Raw genomic sequence first — 27,399 nt, forward strand, 5'->3', positions numbered from 1 at the left:
TTCACTCAAGTGATTTGAATCTGGGGTTGCCAGGTGATGTAGCAATAATGTGACTGAGTCCACTCTAATATGTCACAATTACACTGTTACGTCACCAATTCCAAGATGCCCTGAAGCTGGCACTATCACTCACAAGTGATTTGAATCTGGGGTTGACAGATGATGTAGCAATAATGTGACCGAGTCCACTCTAATATGTCACAATTACACTGTTACTTCACCAATTCCAAGATGCCCTGAGGCTGGCACTATCACTCAAGTGATTTGAATCTGGGGTTGCCAGGTGATATAGCAATAATGTGACTGAGTCCACTCTAATATGTCACAATTACACCAATTCCAAAGAACATGAATGAATAGGCATAGAATAATCAACTTTCAGGTGAGCAATCTGATTAAAATCTGGAGTAGTGTAATTAATTAAAGCCCGTACACTACATCAGATTTTAATCAGATTGGGGTAAGAGAAGACATGCAGAAGTTCCACTCCTGAATCCAATGGGAGTAAACTGCTTTTATGACTTGGCTAGAAGCGCCTCGTATGACTTTCCATTAGGTCTCCCTTTGTTTAACCACAGGCACCTTCTTTATAATAGACTTGCTATGGAGTTGGCGGTGAAGTCGAGTAGCAGTCGAACAGTCAGAATTATAATCAGACAATACACAATACTGCTTTGATGGTGATAAATCAGGCATTGCATGTTCTTAAAGATGCCTAGGAACAGGGGCATGACGGCGGGTAAGTTTTTCCTCAGCCGAGCTCTGCAACGACAATCGTCATCCAGCTTCCTTATGTCTTTGTGTCGGAATCTTAATTAATTGACACAAACAGCCAAAATAATGATTTTTATTTATTTTATCTTTTTGGCAATATCTTTATTTTGATTTCCCTTATGAGATTATATACACGAGAAATACACCCAATGACAATTTCTCAAGTTATAGATGAAATCATTTTCTTGATTTTTCACAAAAGTAGCTATGATATATTTTACCCACAATCATTTGCTGAAGAATCAAGATTAAATGTGGACTACATAATACTGATGAAAAATTGAATATATAAAGAATGAAAAGTGCTATAAAAAAGCAGCAAATGGCATTCTCCTACATTTGTGGAGCCTTTTCATCTGGAAGCAGTATTTTATTTGCCTGGTCTTCTCTTATAAACAAACAGTGGTGGTAATTGGTGTGATGCCATAAACTACACTTTACTACAATTTAATCTGGGAAAAGCATTTTCTTAAATTATTATTAAAAAGAAATGCTGCCAGGATGCAAACATAAGGGACTTACACATGGATGTGTTAGTGGTTAACATCATCCAGGGGGATATGATCACAAACTCTTGTATTTATCAGCGGCTTCTACTAGCAATTTTGCTGTGTCTATTTCTCTTGAAGCATGGCCAGCATTAGGTACTATATGAAACTCAGCTTCAGGCCAATTCTGCAGCAATAGAACACATATGTATCAAGACAAATAGCATTGTACAATGGTTTACAGTCTACTTTATCTACTATAGATATAGATGATTTAGGCAGATTATAAGTTAGGAAATGCAAGTGAAAACACATGTCAAAATAGTTGGTGTGAATTGATATATGTAGCTATGAGAATTGTGCTCTAGTTTACGACAATGTCTTATGGGGAACGCATAACAGAGAAGACAGTTTCAAAGAGTGTTAGTAACAATGGAGACACCTAGACTTACTAAGATGGGTTATGATTAGGAGCATTGGACATGGGGTGAAACAAAGTATTACTGTGGAATACTTTATTTTCGCTGGAATTAATTTTCGCTGAAAAGGCTTTTTGGGCATTCTTTATGGAATTTATTCTCACTGATTTTTGATGAGTTGAATGTGAAATTTAGGAAAAAAAGTATATTCGCTGGATTTTATTTTCACGGAATCATCCCTTCAGCGAAAATAGCGAAAATAAATTCCAAGCGAAAATAAAGTATTCTACAGTATAATGTTTTAAGTGAGGGAATTTGCAAAAGAACGTCAACTTCTGCTCATGTTCTTTTAAAAATAAATTGATTGAGACATGAAAGCAAGGTTAATGTCAATTTTTTCTCATTGACAAATTAAATTGAGTCATAAAAAAAATCTGAAAAATGTTGTACCAAAATATTAAACTGGTGATATTCTATGTTATAATTTTTGTTTTTTAAGGCGAGTATGAAGATTTATTTGCATATGCTCACAGCAATCTTCAGTTAACAGTGAAAATTATGCTAAGGAATGTGTATGAAACCAATAAAAATACAGAGCATACTAATTACGTGACTTTTTCTCCCAGGTGATCTTAACAAAATATCACAATTTAGGCAATCATGAATGAAAATAGAGACAGCTTATTGAAAAATCCTGGACAGCTGTTTCATCAGTAATGATGCTCGTGCAATTTTTTTTCTCATTCATTTTGGCAATTCCTGGAGGCTTTCAGCAGGCAATAAGTTAATATGTAGACAGACAAAGAACACTTAATTCTAGATCCAAAAGCCCCAGTGAGGGTTGACAAGCAAAAAAGAAGCCACTCATCAGACAGAAATCTGCTACACCTAGTGATAAGGATGCATGAATAATAACATGCACTGAGGACAGGAACACCATACAAACATTTTGTAATATTTCTTTTTGGGGAATCCCACACGTCCTCCCGATGTGAGGTGAAACGCTAACTTCTGTACAAGCCCAGGTACATTATTAATAGGACTGATGATGGATCAAGTTGTCTATCAAGGTTTTCATCCAAAAAAAAACCCTCAAATTAAAATTTATGATTGAAACCAACCAAATGTTGCATTGTCTTACCTTATGTAACTGCCATGCAGTCCTAGCAGGGCATACAACATCATATCGGCCTTGTACAATGGTTGCTGGTATATGCCGTATTTTCTCGACTTCTTTGATCAGTTGGTCATCATATTTAAACCATCCACCATGAATAAAATAGTGACTAGAAAAGCAACACAGAAATGTGGAGGAGCCAAGAGAATATACAATATTGCATGTATATTGCGCCAATCTGTGGAAATCTGCTACTTCCATTTAAGAGTTAAGTACTAGTAAGTTGCAGTGAGGACAGGAGAGCAGTCAACACTACTGACATCTTTGTCAACGAAATCAGACAGGATGTATTCTTGCATCCATTATTATAGTATATACTTAAAAAAAAAAGATTCTACTTGGATTAAAACATGGAGCTAAAAAAATTTTTAGCTCCATGATTAAAACTACATGAATTCACTATATACACTGGCAGTTATTACTATTCATATTTCCATTTATTTGAGTTTTCCACTTACCACTCAATTCTAGCAAACTGCAATGCCCATGAACACACAGCTGCTCTTGCTATGTTTTCCTGATCCACAACAAGTTTAGACGTGGCACACTCCCATGCACTCCATGACTTAGCACAAATTTGTTTCACTTTCTCATCATCCCCAGTCAGCCTTTTATAATAAGCGCTTAACAAATCATGTCTTTCTGCCTGTTGGTCAAATTATTTTTGACAGGTCAAATGCATTTGCATTCTAATTAGCCTTGTAATTTACTTTGCGCGTGTGCAGTGGTGCTCAACTTGACATCCAGTCAGTTGGTCACTGAGATTTGCGGCGTGAGCATCGCTTTGAAACCACTGAGGGACGACAACCCGTGCAGTATTTCCCATCTACTTCCCACGTTTATGAATTCACTTTCGGTGAGATGATAGCTAATATTTGAAATGTATTTTGTAGCAAATTTAGTGTAAACATTGTATATTTCGTTAACTTGTAAAACACGAGTAGGAGCATGTACGCCACGTGTACTCATTGTTTGCAGGGAACAACATTGAAAGCCCATTTCACCTGTTCATTGTGGTAATTAGTTATTCGGGATACATAAACTTATTATGAATTGTTCATTTTTATTATTGTATTTGCATACAATTTATGTAATATTTATGTAATATTTGTGTATACATTTGTGGAATTGTAGTTTTTCTAAATGAGAACTGGTCCGAGTTTGTGGCACTGTTTAAATGTGCGAATTGTTATGATTCAAGTTTAGCAGTTATCACGACTTGTTTATTTGTTCTAAATTATTGTAGGTGTGTTTGCGTGTAAAAAGAAACTATGTAATTATATAGGGCATCATTGAATTGTACTGGTTGGGGTGAGTTTATATACGCTACTCTAGTGCAATATTATTTCTGTGACTCGCATTAGATGTTATTTATTTATATTCAAAGGAAGGAAGTCTCTATGCGTCGACTTGAGTCTATTGAGAGGCATGATTCAGTTTATTGTGTAGTTTGTACATTCAGTACTTACATAGTAGCTAAACTATTCTATTTTGATATCATGGTTTCTACTTGGAATTATGATCTCCATACCTCCAATGACATTGTATTAATCTTGAATATTTATTGTATTTATGTAGGTTTCTGTCGTGTTAACTTTCATAGTTGCTCATAATGGAAATTAAAAGAACGCATGGTGACTTCACATCTGCCTGGTGTCATTTTTTCTGCGTTACATATTAATAAAAATCACGTCCCGTAAATGATAAGTCACTGTCCCGTTTTACTGACTGTTAACATTAGTGTCGAACAATTATTTATACTCAGGGGACAGACATGAAACAATGTGGAGCTAGTTATACATGTATGTGCCATTCCTTTATTTATTCTGCCCATGACAGTTGAAATGCATTTCTGAGATACAGGTGTGATTAGTCAAAGCATGTCTAAGAAATGACCTCATGTTTTGCATCTATTGAGGTCAGAATTACAAAATCTGCATAACAAAACAATGAATCACAATTTTACGTATGTACGAACAAAAAAATTAAAATGAACAATGTTTCATTCCCATTGATTAAGTAAAGAATTACAAACAATCAATACCCAGTGTGATTGATAAGCTTCTCAGATATGAAGGATAATCTCAGAAATAATTATGTTATTAGAAGTAATAAACTAGGGATCAAAGTTTATACAGCATTATGAATCAGAGTACCGGTAGATAGTAACTGTATTTATTATGTAATAGTTACCTCTGGTATTTGGTTAATAAATACTTCCCAATAATCTGGAAATAAATGACTAGCACCATCTTGATAAAACCATAAAACTTCTTTTCTGTGAATAAAAAAATTATAATACATTCTATAAAAAAAGATGTTGGTATTGTGCACCTAGTTATGAACACAATACAGTTGAACTGTGAACACATAGATACAACATGTATAAACATAGGCAGTCTAGTGTAACCAGTGACTGTCCTTTTGTCACTGCTTTGGTCATAATATTATATTAATAACAGTCTTAAGGTTATCAAGAATTAAAACTGACACACAGAAAATTGTTGTTCGAGTTAACTTTGTATTGTGTGTGACTAAATTGCAACAAGAAATAATATATGGTCTAGAATTGAACATGAATGAAATTAAACCCTGGTACACAAAATATTTATTTATTTAATCACTTAATGATAAAGGATACAATGCACACACAAACAAATTAAAAGTGACATGACAAAGCAGATAAGTATACACAAAGAAGAAAAAAATCAAAATGAGAAGGAAGGTCATTAAGTACATCAATGCTAAGGTGTTGCTGTCTAGATTCAAAACAGATTCGTAAATATTGGCTTAAATGAATTGACAAGAGATTTATTACTAAAGATAAATCGGAACTTGTCGTCATTGCTTATTTTATTGAAATTTGGGGATATTTTTGTTGCTTCCAAAAATTAGGCATAAACAGGGCAAGACATCACAAAATGTTGTTCATCTTCCATCTGATTTGTGTTACAGAGAAGACATACACTTTCATTTTCTGGCAACTGAATACGTCACCCTGTTTCAATTCTCAGTAAATTGCAATAAAAAAAACAGGCAACATACAAAGTAGAAATGTACTTGAAAGTATGTAAAACAATCAAGGTGAACTTGGGGTTTGTACAGTAAAATCTGTATTAGAAGCCGCATTCCTAATAGAAGTCGCACTCATTCTTTTTGAACAATTGGGACCCAAAAATTCACCATTACCGGTACTCATATGTGTAGATGCTCTAATAGAAGCCGCATCCCCTCTGTTGTATTGTACCATTTTAACAGAAGCCATGGCTTTTAATACAGATTTTACAGTACTCTTGTTTTGGGGAGAGGGAGAGGTGGATTCAGCACTCATTATAAATGACTTGGGAACGACAACCCTTCAGACTGTGCATAGCATGATATGAAATAATTTATATGTATTCTACCTTCTAAGTGTGAATATTCCCCTGAGAATCAGTGCCTTAACATTATCTGGATGAGTTTGAGCATATGCCAAAGCTAGAGTGGATCCCCAGCTACCACCGAATACAACCCATTTACCAATATCTAAATGTTTACGAATCTTTTCAATGTCAGCCACCAGATGCCATGTTGTGTTGTCCTATGTAAAACACAGTTAGTCAAGCATAAAGCAATCAAAGATTTTGTTTGCAGTTTGAGCATGTTACTACACATATATGCAATGCATTATGGGGGAGAACTTTCCATTGTTTATATAATGGAAAACTATTATCACCCTGGAAACTCTGGATTTGTAGTTCAATTTTTTGTAAATGTTTTCACAATATTAGTATTTTCATCCCATGTCAAACAAAATAACACCACAATAGAAACCAGTGTACTTGTGTACTTACTCAAAACACACAAACTCATTTCCCAGTACCTTGGTTACACAAAATCATTTCTCAGTACCTTGGTTACACAAACTCATTTCTCAGTACCTAGGTTACACAAAGTCATTTCTCAGTACCTAGGTTACACAAAGACATTTCTCAGTACCTTGGTTACACAAACTCATTTCTCAGTACCTAGGTTACACAAAGTCATTTCTCAGTACCTTGGTTACACAAAGACATTTCTCAGTACCTTGGTTACACAAACTCATTTCTCAGTACCTTGGTTATACAAAGTCATTTCTCAGTACCTTGGTTATACAAAGTCATTTCTCAGTACCTTGGTAACACAAACTCATTTCTCAGTACCTAGGTTACACAAAGTCATTTCTCAGTACCTTGGTTATACAAAGTCATTTCTCAGTACCTTGGTAACACAAACTCATTTCTCAGTACCTTGAATACACTAAGTCATTTCTCAGTACCTCAAATACAGTCGATTCTCAGTACTTCAAACACAAACAGTGATTTCTCATTACCTCAAATACACAAAGACATTTCTCAGTACCTTGAATACAAAGTCATTTCTCAGTTCCTCAAATACACAATCATTTCTCAGTATCCTGAATATACAAAGCCATTTCTCAGTACCTGGAATACACAAAGCCATTTCTCAGTACCTTGAATACACAGTCGTTTTTCAGTACCTCAAATACACAAAGTCATTTCTCAGTACCTCGGTTACACAATCATTTCTCAGTACCCTGAATACACAAAGCCATTTCTCAGTACCTGGAATACACAATCATTTCTCAGTACCCTGAATACACAAAGCTATTTCTCAGTACCTGGAATACACAAAGCCATTTCTCAGTACCTTGAATACACATTTGTTTTTCAGTACCCTGAATACACAAAGCCATTTCTCAGTACCTGGAATACACAATCATTTCTCAGTACCCTGAATACACAAAGCTATTTCTCAGTACCTGGAATACACAAAGCCATTTCTCAGTACCTTACAACTCTAATTGTATGATCATGGCTAACTGACTCTTGTTCCTATATTGTTATAACCCCTTCTAGCTAAACATTATACAAATATGTTGTCACATGATCACAAAATTGAACAGATGAGATGTATTTGAAATACTCATGAGCATTAAGACATTAAATAAAATTTTATTTAATATAAAGTGCTAATTTGTCAAAAAATGTAAATTAAAGAAAATGAATAACAATGTCTCATCTCAAAAGTGATCACAAGCTGACAACAATTATATAAACTGACGTACTTATCCCAAAACCCCTGCATAAAAACAGAATTAAAATGTAGGTCAAGGTGGCGAAAATTGTGTGCTTTATAGGTCTTAATAACCATTTCCAACAGCATTATATGATATCCATGTTATTTTTTATTCCTGTGGTTGGAGGCTGTTCATGGAGATACTATGGATCACTTGGAACTTGGAGTATTCTGAGAGTGAAATGGGTCACATATGTTTGTGTATTGTCTTAATTATCAGCTTTTATAGAAACAAATTAATTGTTTTTCAAACTGAAATAAAGAGATGATGTTACAGATTTTCACAAAATTTGGTAAATATGTTCACACCTTTTTTTAATTAGATTTTCCAAATTTAATTAATTTTTAGAAGTTGCGTACAAATTGAATATACATAAGCAATAAAACATAGCTACATATATCTATGGAAAGAACAAGAATAGTGTCAGAAATTTAAATCTTTCATAGTCGTTATTCTGTTTATTATTTATATTTACATGTTTTACAATCAACCTACATTACATACAATTCTTGACATACAACACCACATGCCGGCTGATACATGTACATTGCACAGGCAACTCCAAAATGTTTATGCAGCAAAGCTCACTCAAGGGAGAGTGTGACCGAAACTGGCATCGTTTTGAAAAAAAAAATCCCATTTCACCTACTATCAATTAAATAGTATACCCACAAATGATTTTATATTTAGTATTAAACTATATTTAACTAGTTTATCAAATATTACTGGTTTAGTATTGATACATGTAGTTGATTATTTGAATGTCATAGCAAGTTTATATCACAAATATTTGCACAGTTAGCATTGGATTTTTGTCCATTCACAATGTTTTAAACATGATATATTGCTATAATAATTTTTTTTTTTAATTTCCATATTTCATTTATTGTTTTTATTCAGATTTTAATCAGATTGCACTATCAATTTCCAAACACACATAAAAAAATTAATTCAAGGAGCAGGAGTGAAATTAATATTTTTAGTAGAACCTTAATGACCAAAATGACAGCTGTGTCTACAGAACTTCTAACATGTGTGACTGTTATATAGCCATGAAACCATCCACTCAGTGAAACAGTTCTCTTTCTACCCACAGTTAATCATGAAATGTCCACACATGTGTTTGTTCAAACAACTAAATAAATTGTATAACTGTAAAATAACAACATGCCATTTTAGCGAATTTGGCTCAGTGCATGAATTAATAAAACCTTGATTTATCGAAAGCACTAACAGTGACATTGTGAGAATATGAAGTTATTACGAGGATACCTCAAAGTATGCACAAAGAGAGTACAGCTGGACTACTCTCTGAGTGCTTACTTTGAGGTATTCTCGTAATAACATTATTATTACCAGTATACATCTTTTCCTTCCAAGGATATACCATTTGAATGCAAAATATATAGAACAGAATCAGCGAACTTGGCAGCCATGTTTGTTTTTATCACCAGAGGACGCTTATGTGCGTAATCATTCCATATTTAGAATTTGTATTTCCTAATATGGTAGGATGAAAATACCCCATAAAATACAGCAAAATTACGGCACACTGTAACTTATGGTGACAGATGTATAATAATATACTTTATTTGAATAAGCGAAATCATGAATTAGCATAATTACAGATTAGCTAAATTACCACATTGTCATGATGACTATTAAAGTTTCTGTGGTAGTATTGATGCATGGATATCAGTAAATGAGACTACCGGTAGTCATCAAATTTATTTAAATACATCTTGGCATTTATTACCAAATGCTTCAGCGTGGTATTAAGAGTTTGTTTTCAGAGGTGGGTGATACCAAGGTGGGAAATGGATGCACATATGGGGTTAATTCCTTGAATTGCAATATAGAGGGTTCAGGCTGAAATACAATATATAGTGTTTTCATGTTTCGTCTGATATTTCTGTGGCATTCTGCTGCTGTAAGTAATGCACGATTTTTTTCCGAAATTCAGTATATTGTGTGTATTCCAGGGTTATTCGTTTTTTGCTGAAAACACCCCTATTTTTTAGTGGCAGAGTTTGAATAGTCTCACTCCCACTGGGAAATCTGCATTGTTGCTTGAATGTGAGTTAATTAAACACATTTTCCAGACTGGCGAAAGAGTATGCAACAGCCAATTTTAACAGCCTGTCACGTGATTTTAGTCTGAATGTCAACATGAAGAGGCTAGTCCATTTTACGCAGGAGTAATTGGGAGTAGAATATGTGAGGGATAGTATCAACAGAGATGTGTATAGTGAAATGTAATATCTATCCTTCATTTACATCTCTGAGCATTTCTGTTTTAGTATATTGGTTTGAAAATGTTGAACTTGCATGATTTGCAATGTGTTTTTTTAATGGGACTCCCCTATTGATCGAATCCCAGGTTTGAACGAGAACGGCACACCACGTGATTCGTTTGAATACAATGCTGATGGCAAACATGCCGTGTTACTGCGGTACTCCACTGACGGGATGACTGCATGCTACAACTTCGCTTGTGATGTTGCTTGTTAGCCATGGATTACATGAATCTTGATTACCAGTCAAATGTTGCTCATTTGACGTTGGTAATCTTTATTTGGAACTGAGTAACTTCCTGGTACTTCGTACTATGATAAAAATCAGTCAACATACATCAAGTTCTCTCAATCATAGTATTCCATGTGATGTACACCTAATATGCCAAAAATGTCGCTGAACGATTTGAACTGAATAAAAATAGCAGACGAAAATTTGTTTACAAAATAAAAATACTTCGGTTGCCAATGAAAACCGGTAAAAAACAAGCAATATGTTTTCGGCTGTTATCATGGAAGGGACATGAACGTGAAGCTAACGTCTGTTTATAACTAAAACCGGGCACCTTATACGAGGTTTGCAAAATAACATGGCAGTCATTAGAAGTCACTTTATTTTATTGTTAGGACGTATTCAACCGTTAAATGTATAATTTCCAATCGTTTTGCGATAGTATTTTCTAGATTGGAAGCAGCATTTACATTTTATTCAAAGTTCAAAGCTGCGTTGGGATTCCGTTGACAGTAGTAACAATGTCGGCGCCGGTGATCTCTTACCAGTGCGCAACGTAGCCAAAATAAAGGCATGATCATTTGGGCACTGCTATTACAAGACTTTGGCTGTTGCCATGGTAGCGGTGGGTCAGGATTGTTTTTCCAATTAGTGATGGTACGACCTGCCTGTCAAGTATGAACCGTGACAAAATCAGCCAAGCCAAAAAAAATCACAGAAGAGTTAAAAAGCCATTCCTGCTGAACAGTTACTCTAACTTCGGGGTCAACTTTCTCATTAATGAAAAAAGATATCAAAAATTCAAATAGTAACTTTTTGCCCACACTCCAGCCGAGTACAATGAGCTATGTCTGAGGTGTTGTATCACAGGGAGTTGGACAAACTTGTGTATTTTAATAAATTATTGAATAATAAAATGTTATATAACTTTTCTTTTACCCCCCTCCCCTTCCTGGTATCTATTTCAAGTATTTTTGTCAGGTTCAAATCGTTCACCAGCATTTTTGGCATGTTAGATGTACATCACATAGAATACTAGGATTGGGAGAACTTGCATACTTGCATAACTTGCATACGCAATGAAAGCCACGGGGAGGGTATCTGTCATAATACTTCATTATCACTGAAAACATTTTTCCCCTGAAATAAATTCCAGTGAATATGCCATTTCCCTCATACTATATTGAGACACAGCACAGTGAAAATTGGATTCACATGTAATGCTTGAAAACATGTCAGCAAAAATAAATTAAGTGAAATTCTACGTGACTTCATAATAGTTGGAAATGAACACATTACACCCGAACCTACCACTCCATATACAATGTAAACTACACCCCAAAACATCCTTTCACCCACAGTTACTACCGTGTTTCACCAGTGTATTCTATTTGACGTCAGGAGAAATTGAAATAAACAAATTAATTATAATTTCAGCCTTTAGTTGACCACTGATTAAATAAACTACCTCGTCTTTATGTCAACTTGCAGTTATTCGTTGCCTACATCAGTGACTTCAAAATATATGTTTCAATCCCAGGAATTTCACTCGCTGTTAATTGCATGGGAGTGGCAGTCTTTAATGAATTTCTATTGTCATGTCAATTTCTTGCGATTACTCGAACATTAAGCTGTAAAAACATACCGCCTAGGTGCTGTAATTAAATCCTGGTGTAAGCACCATATGAACTATGAACAATGCATGTGAAGCCAGCTGTGGGGTATATTCAATCCTATAGATTTCTCATTGTTTGGTAACTATTTGCTGCAAATGCAACAAAAATCAATAAAAAAAATATTACCCACACAGTATTCTACAGGTTACTTGTTTTTAGAGTATAGAATTGACCAGAAACAACATCACCTAATGTGTGAACAAGCAAACTGACACTGTCCTACCGAGTTCTCGTCAAATACACAACAAATTGATTCACATGAAAGTAGTTTCAATGCCTTATATCTGCAAGCATTGAGTAGAATATATGTACTGAAATTCAATGCTACTGATATTACGTACTTTGTTTGAACAAGTCCTGGGCTCAGATAATCCCCTTGAAAATATCTCTCATAAAAATAATAGTCATATTAAAAAATATCCACTCATTTTCATAAAAAAAAGCACACATACGAATGGATTAATTAGTGAAATCAATCAAATTTCCAATTTGACTAAAAAGAAACATTAATTTAGTATACAAGACCATGTTTTAATTACATGTATGGAAGACCTTCAATATTTTCCAGCTTAAACGGAGAGTATATGTTCAACTCAGTTCAAATTATATATTGGGCTTCCACTCTGGGTAAAATAGCAACATTGGTTAACCCATGTAGTTACAAACAGAGAGAAACTAATCAATGAATATTCATTAAAATTAGAAAATTAAATATTATACTTATTACATTTTTTTACTTTTCAGAAGGAGATGACAGGACATTTTTTTAAATTATCTAAATCTAAATTGGCAACTGATCACTAGCAAAAGATTAGCCGAAACATTCTACTGGTAGACAAAACAAGGTTTAAAAAATTGAATTCATAGTACTGTACACTGTAGTCAGTGTCATTAGTTATCAAATTTAAGATATATAGTTGTGTTTATAGTAATATAGTTGGAATATAAACATGTCAGCGATATGGATACAGAAGCTGATGCTTGATTATGATGATTTTTTAACATTAAAGTGGTTGACATTCAGTCGTCTTGTATCTGATCATCAAACAAGTACTTGTCCATATAGAGATATATTGCTCTGGAACAGCATTAATTGAAACAAAGTGGCCACTGGTCGGCCCTTTTGAATAGATCTGTATATCTATGACATGCTGTATTATGAATATATACATTTTGAACATAATCAGTCAAAGCATGTTAGAGATATGGCTCCAAAACCGCTTCATTAAAACAAAATGGCAGCCAGTCAGCCATTTAAAATTTGATCTGAAAAACAAAATGACATGCATTAGGGACTCAGTGTCTAATGTTTGTACCAAATTTGAACAAAATCCATCCATAAACAACTGAGATCCTGTTCTGGAATGCCAGAAATGCTTGATTTCGATGATTTTTCAGCACAAAAATAGCCTCCATTCGGCTATCTTGAATCAGATCCAGGCATGTTCAAGATGTAGGGGCGGATGCATGCTCCCATACACATGCATGTCCGCATAAAGGTCAATACATAAGTTTTTGGTTTTCGATGGCATCTGAATTGAGCTTAAAAGTGTATATGTAGATGCACTTGTCAGAGGTGTGTGGAAAAAATACAGCCTCTTCCATCCATTACCGCCCCCCTCTTAATATGAAATGATAACACTCCTATAAAAACAACAAAAAAGACCTGCCTTCAATTCTGCAGCTGGTGTTGATTTACCAGCTCCACGCTGGTCAAACATAACAATGCGATAAATATTTGGATCAAAAAATCGCCTATCATGTTGGTTAACACCACTGCCTGGTCCACCATGTCTGTATATGTGAAAAAAAAACAACAGAAAAACACTACATTTGCCAGGTTTATGTGCTGCCTAATTTTCATAAAATTCATTGCTTTTCAACAAATATGAAATCTACATTCCTTACAGTGCAGAGTTTGTTCTTCAATTAGATAAGATCTGCTGAAATACTGAAAAAAGTTTTTGAGTGTTTGATATGTAAATTACTTTCATTATTTCAATATGGTTTACTGATACATGCAAATATACATAAATAAAAAAATATGGAAAATGAATTCAGATTTGCTTGAACTTTATTTGTTATTGTTTTCACATACTGGATGATGATTATAAATTATTATTAAATTATTAAATACATGTATGCATGAAACAAATTTGAGGGAATTACCCCAGTACATATTTTTGTTTTTCATGTTAGCAATTGTTATATTAATAGTAGAATTACATTGTATGGATTTTTGATGAAATTATATACTGTAAAATACTTTATTTTAGCTGGAATTAATTTTTGCTGAAAAGGCTTTTTGGGTGTTTCGTATGGGATTTATTTTCACTGATTTTTGTTGAGTTGAATGTGAAAGATAGGAAAAAAGTATATTCGCTGGATTTTATTTTCACTGAAGCATTCCTTCAGCGAAAATAGATTTCAAGCGAAAATAAAGTATTCTATAGTATATAGTTATACATGTTTGCATATGCAGTGATTCGTATTGTTAGAAATTGTAAACAATATGACCTTCATACAAAAATACGTGAACGATCAATTAAGTGCAATACGTGTAAGGTAAATGGAAGACTTACAGTACAACTTATTTTTTTGATGAAATTAAAATAATTTAGATATAAAATTATGCATTTACTTACAAAAATAAAACTGGTTTACCGTTTTGTTTTCCACTTTGCTCATAGTAGAGTTCATGGACATGGTCAACCTTTAAACGACCAATGTTGTATGGATTGATCTCGGGGTAGAGATGTACTGCCGCCATGTCGGTCGAGTAAGGTGGACGACAGACAAAACTACCTACCCGCGATAAAAACTGAGTGCACACCGTTATCGATTTGATGACCACAACTCGTTTGGTTAGCACAACAGAACATGCCGGGAACATAATCACTTCCGGAATCTAGTTGTATATGACGTGGAGACCACGTTGTTATGACGTCACAGCTTCGTGTGTATTTTGTTTCAGTAGACAGCGCATGCAGCAGACGACTAACGGTTCGAAATATATACATGTGGTTTCAGAAGCGGGTTAGTATTAATAGAGCGTTTAATTATATTTTTTTTTGCACATGCAAGTCAGCCTCTCGATAAACAGTTGACAAAATCTCAAGAGAGAAGGTTTGTTACGACAACTTGAACAAAAGACGAACAATGTGGTTACCTGTAGTAAATAAGTTACTGATTTGTTTCAAGTATGGAAGATACTTCATTGGAAAAAATTATAAGAATGTGCCATCAGCACCTGTATATACCCGTTTCAGCCAGAATTCAAAAAAAAGATACCCCTTAACTTCCAGACACTTTTGCTGAAAATGTACTAGTCATCTCTTCTCAGACTATGGGTATTTTTCGACAACGTTTATGACTTACATCGAAAATTACATTGGCTGTTTTTCTGTCGGATTTGACAATTTTTATGGTGTGAACTATACTTTTTAGCGATTTTGGAGAATAATATGCATAATTTCAGTAATGAATGCTAGATTTGTGCACATATAGAAATGTATATACCGGTACACATTTTCAATGGCGGCACCCCAACCCCGAGTGCATCACTATTTTATTTCAGATATATATATGTTCAATAAAAAAACAGTTGGAACTGACAATTTGGAACCGACAATCTATCACACATATTGAAATTAAACAAGTTTTCAGTCGCGTGAATAACCACTGCAAATGAACAAGTATCGAACTGACTTTGGTGGGTGTGGTTCCTGAGTTATTTCACTCACTCAAACTGTAGAGCTGAAGGAAGACCAATCTATACATTTTGTATCAATACATAGAAAAAGACTATTTATTGGCAATGAATGGATTTATAAAAGTTATTTTTCATTGCAACTGACTAAAGTTTGAGCTGTTCAATTTTTTAAGATATAACCAAATTTTTACAGAACTAACAGAATGATACTTCCTTGGATTTGGATAGAAGAACATTTTCAGTTCTGTATGGATTATATTACTCGTAATGCTGGTTACCCAGATATTAAGAAAGTCTGTAGTGTCATCACACAATATGTAAATGGTACTACAGTAACAAACCTACAAGCTTCATGGTCATTACTATCTGCTTACACCAAATCAGTCATGGATAATTTGTTGGATACAGGTATGTTTTACATTTGTACCAAGGATTGATGAGATTTAAAGGTGTGCAGTGTATATTGACACACCACAACATTTTGCATGGAGGAACAAGATCTTCTCATCCCTCGAGTTGAAGGCGCAACCTTACTAGGGGGTCCAGGGGCATACTCCCCCTAAAAAATTTTGAAATCTAGACCTTTTGAAATGCTATTTTCTGCATTTTGAGGGGCAAATTTTGCAGGGTTTCAGCTTGATTTTAGAGGGGACGATGCCCCCAACATTTGTTTTTAGGGGAGACCACCCTCTCTGCTCATGATTAATCATAACTGATTTATGTGGAATATAAATTTATTCGAAAGGCCTCACTTTTATGGAATTATAAATAGAATAGAATATATTGGAGGCATTTATCAACTAAAGCATTTTGATTGCTGACTACATAATGTTCCCTTCCATACATAAAATGTTGCACCAACAAATCATTAGATTAATTATTTTCTATTTTCAGAATAGTATTATCATGCCTAAACCGATAATTTACTGAAACTTAGGAAGTATAAAGGATGATGCATGCAATATATTTTGTCTTGTTCAAGCATTGACCTAGTTATCTTTTGATGAAAAGACATGCATGTGGTACCAATTTTAATCTACCAATGAGATTGTGTCATTTCAATAATTGGCAGTGCACAGTAATTTAATGCTCTATCTGTATCTCTTTACTGTATCTTTTTAATAAATTTGTTGTTTTTCAATATTGATCTTAGTATAAGCACACAATAATATCATCTTATTTCAGACGCAATCAGACGTGAGAATGGATGGATCAACTTCATTGCTATAATGCTATTCATGTTATTTATTGTATGCATCTTCAAATATTTATTTCCATTCTCAGGTATGTATTTATTGTTCTTATATGCAAACACAATGTTCAAAGGAATTATAAGATGTATGACAAAGCGCCCTCTACAATTTGAAAATAAAAACAGACTACCAGTGTAGCTTGGATTGTTTCAACTTCATAAATTTCTTGTAGATTTCTCAGCTTCCCATTCTGCAATGAGATAGAATAGTAAAAAAAAGGTGAATTCAGTGTTGTACAACAAATTTAATGAAATTTCCTTCACACTGGTTATAATTGTAAATTTTGTTTTTATTACTACGGTTTTAATTTATAATTATTGTTTCTTTTAGGCAGAAAAAAAAAAGAAGTATTTTGTAAACAAGTTCAAGGAGATGTGTATGATTTAGCAAAGGTACATATAATATTTCTCAATATAGCTCTAAAGTATTTTATAATTTTGTGAGAAATTTATTCACTTGCAAGGTACTCAATTTAAAAACTTGTACTGGTAGTAATCAATACATAAAATGTAAAAATAAAATATTTTAATTGTCATTCCGACATTGCTAGGAAAAGACAATCCCAATAAAATCACATTTCATTATGTTTGATTGGCCAAAAACAACTGAAAAACTACCGAAAAAAATGAGTGGAGCTTGCATTTACACAAATCTATAATTATAAGATGTGAAATGTTTATTCATATAAACAAATAAATAGCTCAGTATGATGGATGAAATTGTGTGTAATTTGAACACTGGGTGGCGCTATACCTATTCAAGTGTGTTTTCATCGAGCTGTATATGGAGAAAATATTACAAAGTTAAGAAGGCTGCTGTATTTGTCAGTGTTGAAAAAAATAATACAGAAATAGTAATTCTCCCCCTGTTGTTTGTCTTGTCACACCAGTGAATACAGTGACGACTATTCAAAGTTAATATCGCTATGGTTTACAGAGTTACAGTATTCAGTAAGATGTCTATACATTCAAATTAATTTTTGGCAAAATGGCCGGAAAATTAAGTTAATATTTAGATTACACATTATTTTGGATTAACCAAATTTCCCTTCAATTGCCAGTATTTTTCTAACTGAAAGAGATTATCTGCAGTCTGACTGACAAAGGCACAATACTAAAGCCGTACACTGAAATAAGCATATAGTTAAAAATTTTCTTGAAATGGCTTTTGAGAATATGTATCACAAAATATATACTGTATGTGAACATAATAAACATTGCTTTCCATCAGCTACATCAAAAAACAACAGAATATCTTATATATATGAAAACACATGTTTTGTCGCCTATAATAATAAAATACAATAATTTATGTATATTCTTGATGATTCCCTCATTACTTGATAGGCAAGTGTTTTTGTAGATTTGTTCTCATTTGTGGATATTTTTATTAAATGATTAGTAGGAGGGGTCAGAAAAAAAAAATTCTGATATATTTTTAGCCAGGTTTATTTGTTGATAACTGGTACAGTCATTTATTATATCCCTACAATCATTATATGATGCACTCTTCTTATTTAGACAGCATACAAACCTGGTCACACTGAATTGGTAAAATTTTTAGTAGAAGAACAAAGTATTGATGTAAACCATGTAGTGTCTGATGCTGGAATGACTCTTTTTCTGGTAAGTTAGTTAATGTAGTTATCTTTTCATCCAGGTCAAAATCCAAGAAAATTTGTGAAACTAGGCTACAGAAAAAACAATTCGTGGTCGTAAAAATAATTATTTTTTCATAAACATGAATTAATAAACTCCTTTTTGGTTGATTCAATAAACTGATTCATTTTTTTGGACAAAAATAAATACATTTGCCATAATATGATTAGCAAGAATTTCACCTACACAACTAAATTTACACCCAAGACAATAAAAAACAAGGTACATTTGTCTTCCCTTAAATACAAAATGCATAATTCATAATACATTTAATTTTTTTAGAATGAATTGGGTGCTCAAAATAATAGAAACTGTAAATGTTTTGTCCACTGGACAAATTGGATCAAAAAGCGCTCTCTATTGGTGAACAATCTAACAACTTTTGTTTTCAATAGGGTTGAAGCAATTGAAAATTAAATGCCATATTCTGCATACTTTTAATGTTATTGTCTTAGGAATAACCATTTTTTGAGAATCAAGTACCTGAGATTGGTAACAAAATCATGAATTTTTTTTTTTTCAAATATAAAAATTATATTATGGATAGAAATTAAATTTTATAGTTGACTGGCTGACTGACCTGCTTTGTAATAAATGCAACCACAATACAAAATCCTCAACAATAAATATCAGATATTTTGGAAATTAATGTTTCTATTTTTTTTCCAGTGTGCTTGTGTAAGTGGACAGAAAAGATTGGTAAACTTTATGTTGGACAGAGGTAAGCTATATGAATAGAAAGTTACAGTTCAGTATCAATCACATCATATCACACACCCACATATTAACCAGCTCTACTTTTTCTGTAAGCATTTTGAAATAATGAATGTATACCTATTTATTAAGCAGAAACATTTATTACCATTACTCCTAGAATTCTTGTATGAGCAAGGTACTGATGCACCAATTCATTCTAAATTAATGGTTGTGCCAGACATTAACCTCTTGGGAAACCACTTCTTTGTAATCTGCTAAATAACAGAAACATGTTTTAAGTTGGCCAGTTTAGAGTTAGTTAACATACAAAAGATTGATATTGATCAAATACATGTACTATTGTTTTTACCAGTCTGTCTCAACCAACTACAATGTACTGTAATCCTATTACTCCCATATATAAGCTATTTACAGCAACCTTTCTGGGCAGAAACGTTTCAAAAATCGAATGTTATCAGTAATTGTATCTAAGTATACTTTACCATGTCCACATGTCATACACTTCTGATCCTGAAAAACGTGCTATACTATTTATATTCTTCGCTCCACATCAAGCTAGTCAGCTTAATGTGTCATTTACTGTAGCATGAATCTCATGGTAGATTAATTTAACCTGAAATGATTGATGATTGATCTAATAGCTGAACTATCCAGCTATAATCCCTACGTCAAAGAATAATGAATTTGACCCACTATGACCAATAGTCAACATTGACGACTAGATTTAATAATATTAATTATCACTATTAATTATTATAATAAAAATATTTTGGTAGCTGATAAACAAATTATTTGTTGAAATGATATGAAAGAAACTTAATTAATCAATAAAAATTAGGTTACACAAATACAATAAATACAGTTTTAAAGTCAGAAATGTGTTGTTTTTCATTATTAGTTAATATTTTGTTAGTTAATCTTTGTGCATGAATGTCAGCCCACATGTATGCTGTAACAGCAGGCTGGTTCTTGTATGTCAATTTTTGAGGTACTCTATTTCCACTTACTTACATTTACCATCTGTATTAAAAAGGTATAAGAAAATTAATATTCAGCATATATCTAAAAATTGTATGCATTTATTCAAGGTGCTAACATACATAGTAAAACAAGTGATGGAGACTCTGCGTTATATCTAGCAACATTTGCTATCACAAATTCTGACAGGATGGATATTACTTTGATTGAACTCCTCATCAAAGCAGGTATTTATAAGTTTGTTATTGCATTATAAAAGATGTTTTTCATCCAAAGAGGCCCGAAACCACAAACGAAATAATAATTTTTAAAACAAACATTGGTCACATGGTCAACAAGAGCTTGCATTTTAATGCAATAAGGCTTCTAGTCAGTCATTTTGAATTAGACCTGACATGCATCAAGAATCCATTATGTTAATTGGACATACTAAGTTGGAATGAAATTCCTTTTCAGAAATAGTTGTTTTAGTTTTAGTACTCAACCAAATGACTGCCATTCTGCAATCTTCTACATTTAAGTTGAATCATGAAACAAAGGCATAAGAATGTTATGATGTATTATGTATATGCTGAAATTTTAACTAATTTTATCCAGGCATATTAATTGAGATACAGGTGTGGACACAAGCATGCACAAAGGGGACTACGTCTGAATGAGAAATATAAAACATTATACAGCCTGAATACTGACATGTAATAGCAGATACTACTAAACACAAAATACGCCTATACTTTATTTACTCTATAGTAACATAAGTGTCTACTTATATTGCATTATTAGGTGTTTCTATGGTCAAAATAAGTAATATTTTAATGATCCAAAAAATGCTCTCATATGTGCTTCTATTGGAGATGTGCTTCTAATATTAAACAAATATGCTGAAATTCATAAATTTGGACTTTTAATAAAATTATTCAAAAATTATGATCAAAACATGTGCAACAATCATACTAAATTTTGACAAAATAATGTTTTTGGTCAAATGTTTGAAAACTACTTTACCCAATTTTTTTGTGTATAGTTATGGTTATGAAAAGTATAAAAGTACATACACATTGTAATTTGTTAGGTACAATTTTAACTAGTTTGTAGTTCCACGTGTCAAAATATTGCAACTCCACTAGCATAAAAAGGGTTCTGGTATTGAACAACCAAACACAGCATTCAATCAATCAATCAATCAATCAAGCAAGCAAGTTTATTTTAATCTAAATTTTCGCAAATATGGTATTTCCAATTTTAATTGCCAATATATTCTCTGCAGAAACAGTTGTTCAGTGATACAAATCATCCCCAATTGACAAAAAAGTATAGCATGTAGGTCAAATATTAACTATATTGACTAACCCGGTATTATATAGCATATCAATTTCTATCACAAAACTATGTCAATACTGTTTTTTAGTAGCGTTTTGGTTTGCCACTTGAATGTTACAGCAAATACCAAACATTCTTATTTGGGTGGAACAAAACCATGATGTGTGTGTGCAAAGCGTAAAGACATCACTCATTTGATTGAAAGCAATTGGTGTCAAACTGTATGCAGTTTGTAAAACTATTCAAACACATTTAACCACTTTAAACTCTTAATATTTATTGTGGGCTTGATTTGTAACTACAGAAGATTTCCCCAAAATCTGAGATTCATGGATGATATTGGCAATAGAGGGTGTTTATACTTTTAGGGAAATAGCTTGCATGATTTGCAGTTGGATTGAATGTATTTCATTGTATATTCAATTGTCGCTAAAGGGATGAAACACTCAAAATTGCCAAATATAAACTTTAGTTTTCACATTATGTGCCTTTTTTTTCAAGTCAAGATTAAGTCATAAATTTATATTCCACAAGGTAAATCCTTGATAGATAAATAAGGATTTTAGGGGTTTTCCTACTTGTGATGCAATTGTAAACCTAGTCGTATTGTTATTGCTTAAAAGGAGTTTAAATAGATTAAGTGAAAAGCCATGTAACATTGTATTATATTGTTTAAATGGAGTGGTTGGCTGTCAAAGGGTGACCTACGAATTATACACCTTCAGTTAACCTTGAAACCTAATCACATACCTGTCAAAAACAAACAGCAGGTAGCCTTACATGAATAATAGTCTTAAATTACACTTCCCATTCTGGAGAATCAATATTCTGACAATTTAGTAACTAGGAGACATCATCCGACTGCAAGATAACTGATCAGTAGATTCTCTTCTTGTAACAGGTCAGCAAAACATTTGGTGAAAATGGGGTACCAAAAGTTAGCAGTGTGAAAATAAATGAGTATCTCTTTCAGTGATTAGAGGAATCACTTTGTTTATTTATTTATTCTTATTACTAAGCATTCAATAAGCTTTGTCCAATTATATTGGGTGCACATATTAACTGGGCATGCTGTAACCAAAACAACTATAATGCAGACTGAACATCTGAGACGGGCAAAGAATGTTTGCTATTGTTAAAACCCAAATTTAAAATGGTCTCATTTGTTGTGAGGAAAGGTGATCACTGCTTGAATGTCTGGTAAACGTACATTCTCAGTTTGCAGAAAACACTGGTAAGAAACATTACCTTTGTTCACATTGTCAACTCCCTGTTCAAATACATACAGAGGTAAAAGCGAAAAGCTGAACTGTGGATATCATTTTGATATCTTATGGAATGTGAAATGGAAATCATGCGTAAATTGCAATTGAATAAATATCTTGAGAGGATATTAATATTCTTGTACACCAGCAAAAACATTTGTCAGGGGTAAATACTTTAGAGCGAAAGTGAATTTATAAATAGAGTATATTATCAATGTAACTTAGTGCAGGATGTTTATGCTAGGTATAAGCGACATTAAATCTTAAGATTGTAGTAAAAGCATGTATCTTATTCCAGCATTCCGCAATACTCTCGTTATTTGACGACTTCTCTGAAGATTACTTTGTATTTTGGCATCAATCCGTAGTGTAATGAAATATAATAAAAGTAAAAGAACAGTAACCCTATACACATATTTTTGTAACTTTGCATAAAACTAAAACAAGAAAACATTGTGATAATTGGCTTCCACTTAATGCTTGACTGCTTGCAGGGCTTCTATTTTTTTTCAATGCATGTATTGAGCTTCTTGAGTTTCAGACCTCACACACAATGATCAACATTATTTTAACAGAAGCCAAAATAAAAATATTTTTCAGAAAAAAACTTTATGATGTACAAGCCTACTTCTGTTCTAAGTTGTAAGCCAGAAAAACTCAAATTACCAAGTGTTTATCTGCATTTCTCAGGTACCTTAGTTTAATATATTCCTGGCATGTTGTTTTTGGATCAGGTGTATGTGTTGGAGTTGTGGCAATATACCTTTCGTGATAAATGAGGTAATCAAGCTACACTTCGAAACAAAGTGGATAACTAAGTGCTTAACAAAGTGCTAGTAAGAGGTTGCTTCGAAAAACAATACGTGAAAACTATGAAATTCTATGTAAATGCCAAGTTACAAGGTGTCTATTTATACAGTTGACACTGGTAATGTCTAACATATTTGTCTGGTAGCCTTTATTTGATATTTCACTGTGTTTTTTATATGTTTTTTATATTTTATTTGTTAGTTGTCTAAGAGAGCTTGTTTGAACTAAATTAGATTGTCTGTTGATGCAAAATTTATAAAATTAAGATTCACTCCATCTGATGAGATTTCACCTTTAATTCAAAATACAGAGCTATAAAATTCGGGGAAGTTGTTCCTGTTTCACTGGCTCATTTTCATGACACATAAAAATATTAGAATGAATTTTCTTTTTCTCTTAGCAATATAGCAATAGCAATATATAGCAAGTAGCAATATTATACACACTATTACACATAATCCAGCAAAAAAACAAATTCTATAATTGAAACAAATATTATCATACACCTTGTATTATCCGGCCTCGTAATGCTATGGGAAATGCACCCTCACATCAAGGCAATAATTTCCCGTATTACACCCAGCCCAGCGTGCCCAGCTTTCCTCAATCAAAACAAAACAAGTCATTCTAAATTACGTTGTATGTTTGAGGTCACACCATGGTAAAATTGTAATTACACCTATAAGGTGTATGATGAAACCTTATGGACTGGATACAACTTTTGCTAATTAAATAACAAATATTTAAATTAAAAAAATTATTTTAAAATTTATGCCATTTCTGAGAAATATATTTTAAATCGTAGTTTAAACATTTTACATTCATGTGTGGGAAGTTTTAAAAGTTATTTTTGTCATAGTACTTTCAATTCAAGGAAAAAATAACAGATTGTTTTAAAAGCCTTGTTGTCATAACCACCTGCGAAAATGTATTTAATTCAAACATGGTACAAATTTTATCATAATCCATTTCACAGAATAGAGTTTTTTAAGAATTAGTACTCTTCATAGTAGGAGCAGGGGAAAAACTAGTAAAAAATTGATTTGTCATTTAGAAATTCTCTAAAAGTTACTAAGCATGCTACTATAAAAACCTATACGTCATCTGAAAGCTTTGATATAGTTAAATAATGCCTATGCCATACTAATGTTTGTCTTGGAAATTACCTGATGGATTGCTAGTAGCATGTCAGAAGGCAGTGAAAGAAAAACAAGAGGCACATACTCCTCCAGCCTACAGCTTTACGAACATCCTGTGTAATTCACAGGTCATTCATGTGTTTCAATAGTCAGAATAGTCAAACAAGTATAATAGCAGTCAGTTAATCTCTTAGACAAACATTGGTATATAATATCCACTACTACCTTTGCCTATATCTAAGCTTTCAAATAATCTGTAGGTTTTTATAGTAGCATGTAACTTTTAGAGAATGTCTGATCACAGATCAATTTTTTAACTTGATTTTCCCCTGTAGCAGAAATTCATCAGTTTTAAAAGGGGCAAAAATACAGTTTTCAGGAAGACTTTTTAATGGGTTTGATTAAATTTCCACAATATTTTCTATCATAACATACTCATGTTGCTCATTAAAACTTGTTGCAGGTTGTGATGTGAATGGACAGAATTACAATGGCAATACTGCATTACATAGAGCTGCAATGAAGGGCAATCCTGTACTCATTAAAACTCTTCTAGATTATGGTAAGATTCTGATTGTCAATATTTATATCTCAATATGTGTATTTAATCATTAGTATATTAATTGCTATGTATTCATTCTTAGATGCAGATCCTTATATAAGTAATAATGAATTGATTTTGCCTATTGACTGTGCCATCAATGCAGGTAAGACACATTAACTTATTTTAAAGTTGCACTCTCTGATGGTATATTTAGATTTATGTGTGAATATGCATGAATTGACATTTAAGTTTCAATAACTTCAGCAAGTTCATTGGTAGAAATACTCATTGCATTAAATTTGCATAACGTATTTGATACAATAAAAATATGTTTGTAAAAAATCACCAATATATAGTTAAATAATAATAAAATCTTTGTATAATAGATTTAATATATTTTAACATTGGTAGAATAAAAGAGAATTTTAAATTAATATTAAATTTTATTGTTATTGCAGGACATATTGGAGTAGCCCAGATATTAAAAATTAATATCATCAGTGAGAATGATGAAGATGGTGACTCCCCTTACACACCCACAAGAATAAAACTTGGCTTACAAAGTCCACCATACAAGAACCACCTTGTGGAATCCACATTTCATCACAAAAAAGTGATTCTTTCCTAAAAACAACAGATTTATTACCGAGTACTAGTGTATGTTGTTACTTGCATTTCAAAGTACATTGCCATTGACGTCATACAAAGGTAGAGTGAAGTTTCATGCTTCTTTATCATGCACAGGGTTAAATAAATACTATAAATCTATTTTGCAAATTATGTTTAAGTAGGATAAGAAATACACTAGATTTTTATTAGTTATGTGATTTTAAATTAGTGGTAAAAACTTGCTTATTATTCATATACTTCAATGTTGAATGTTTCACTACCATTGTAGAGAGTTTAAAACAGGGATACATGTTGAACCACTTTCAATTTCAAGTTTCTATTTAACTGTCTGTTTATGTCAGTCAGGATTATTTCGTTCATATTTTTCACTAGAACATATTCAATTGTTATATTCATATAAGCAAATGATGAAACAGTGAAACAGTTACTTTAAAGGGTGGAGGCTGTTGCGAAAGACAAATATAATGAAAACACAATGAAAGATCTTATAGTTTGGATGTGGAACATTGCTATTATGCATATATTTCCAAATGTTCAAATGAAATATGATTAATTATTTATTTTAGTTTATGTTTAGTCCCCAATTGGAACAATAGTAGTTGTTGGTATGAACATTGATAGTAGTTTTAAGCATACTGATGTTTTTTGGATGACTGGTTGCTTGGGGATATTGAAAGACTGCAAACTGAACACAGAAAATATTTGTGTCTTCAATCCCTTTCATGTCTAGCAAAATACAATGTGCTTCTCATGCATGTCATTTGAGGATAAACTTGAAGTGAAAGATTTCTGGGGAAACGGTTCAACATCAAGTTTCAGACAATAATTATATTATTTAGTACTATTTAGAGACACATTTTATTTTGTATACACCTGTATATCCAGACGGTAATGTTGTGTGATTACATTCACAATGAATTGTAACATAATGATTAACAATATCTAGTTGTCCAGTCCAATAAGATTTTGTATTTCGAATGCAGAAGCCAAATTTTGTCATCTTTCACAAAATCAATCTGAATGTTTGGGAGCTACAACGTCAGTGTTAGTCATGTTTGGATGTGCTTTTCAAATAAAGTTAAACCTCAAAAGTATGTTACAGTCGTTACAATGGCATTTCGAACGTAAATGATGTCTTTTTTTAAATTTTTAACATTGTCCCGATTGTTATCAGTTCGCAACTTTGTAGGCAAC

General features: G+C 32.7%; 3 protein-coding genes and 1 long non-coding RNA gene across 4 annotated transcripts in view; 2 read left to right on the top strand and 2 right to left on the bottom strand.

Moving 5' to 3' along the window:
- Positions 1-27,399, bottom strand: part of LOC100367644 (phospholipid phosphatase 3-like) — a 212,664-nt gene that overhangs the window by 173,849 nt on the left and 11,416 nt on the right. The gene's annotated exons all lie outside the window — the stretch shown is intronic.
- LOC100367793 (uncharacterized) lies at positions 839-15,076 on the bottom strand. Its single transcript, XM_002741542.3, has 7 exons — positions 14,825-15,076; positions 13,850-13,973; positions 6,263-6,438; positions 5,052-5,136; positions 3,317-3,504; positions 2,823-2,967; positions 839-1,449 (listed from the first exon to the last, which is right to left on the bottom strand). Exons 1-7 carry the CDS (start codon positions 15,070-15,072, stop codon positions 1,339-1,341), a joined length of 1,077 nt encoding a protein of 358 aa, XP_002741588.3. The 5' UTR covers positions 15,073-15,076; the 3' UTR covers positions 839-1,338.
- Positions 16,230-17,176, top strand: LOC144343128 (uncharacterized). The gene is made up of 2 exons (XR_013418891.1): positions 16,230-16,299; positions 17,077-17,176. It is a non-coding gene; the product is annotated as an uncharacterized LOC144343128 (long non-coding RNA).
- Positions 17,208-26,203, top strand: LOC144343124 (ankyrin repeat domain-containing protein 22-like). The gene is made up of 8 exons (XM_078005844.2): positions 17,208-17,229; positions 17,475-17,536; positions 18,665-18,769; positions 19,472-19,523; positions 20,608-20,724; positions 25,495-25,593; positions 25,676-25,738; positions 26,034-26,203. The coding sequence occupies exons 1-8, from the start codon at positions 17,208-17,210 to the stop codon at positions 26,201-26,203; spliced, it is 690 nt and encodes a 229-aa protein (XP_077861970.1).

This window comes from Saccoglossus kowalevskii, chromosome 7, assembly GCF_978046115.1.
Source record: "Saccoglossus kowalevskii chromosome 7, keSacKowa6.1, whole genome shotgun sequence".
Classification (NCBI taxonomy): domain Eukaryota; kingdom Metazoa; phylum Hemichordata; class Enteropneusta; family Harrimaniidae; genus Saccoglossus; species Saccoglossus kowalevskii.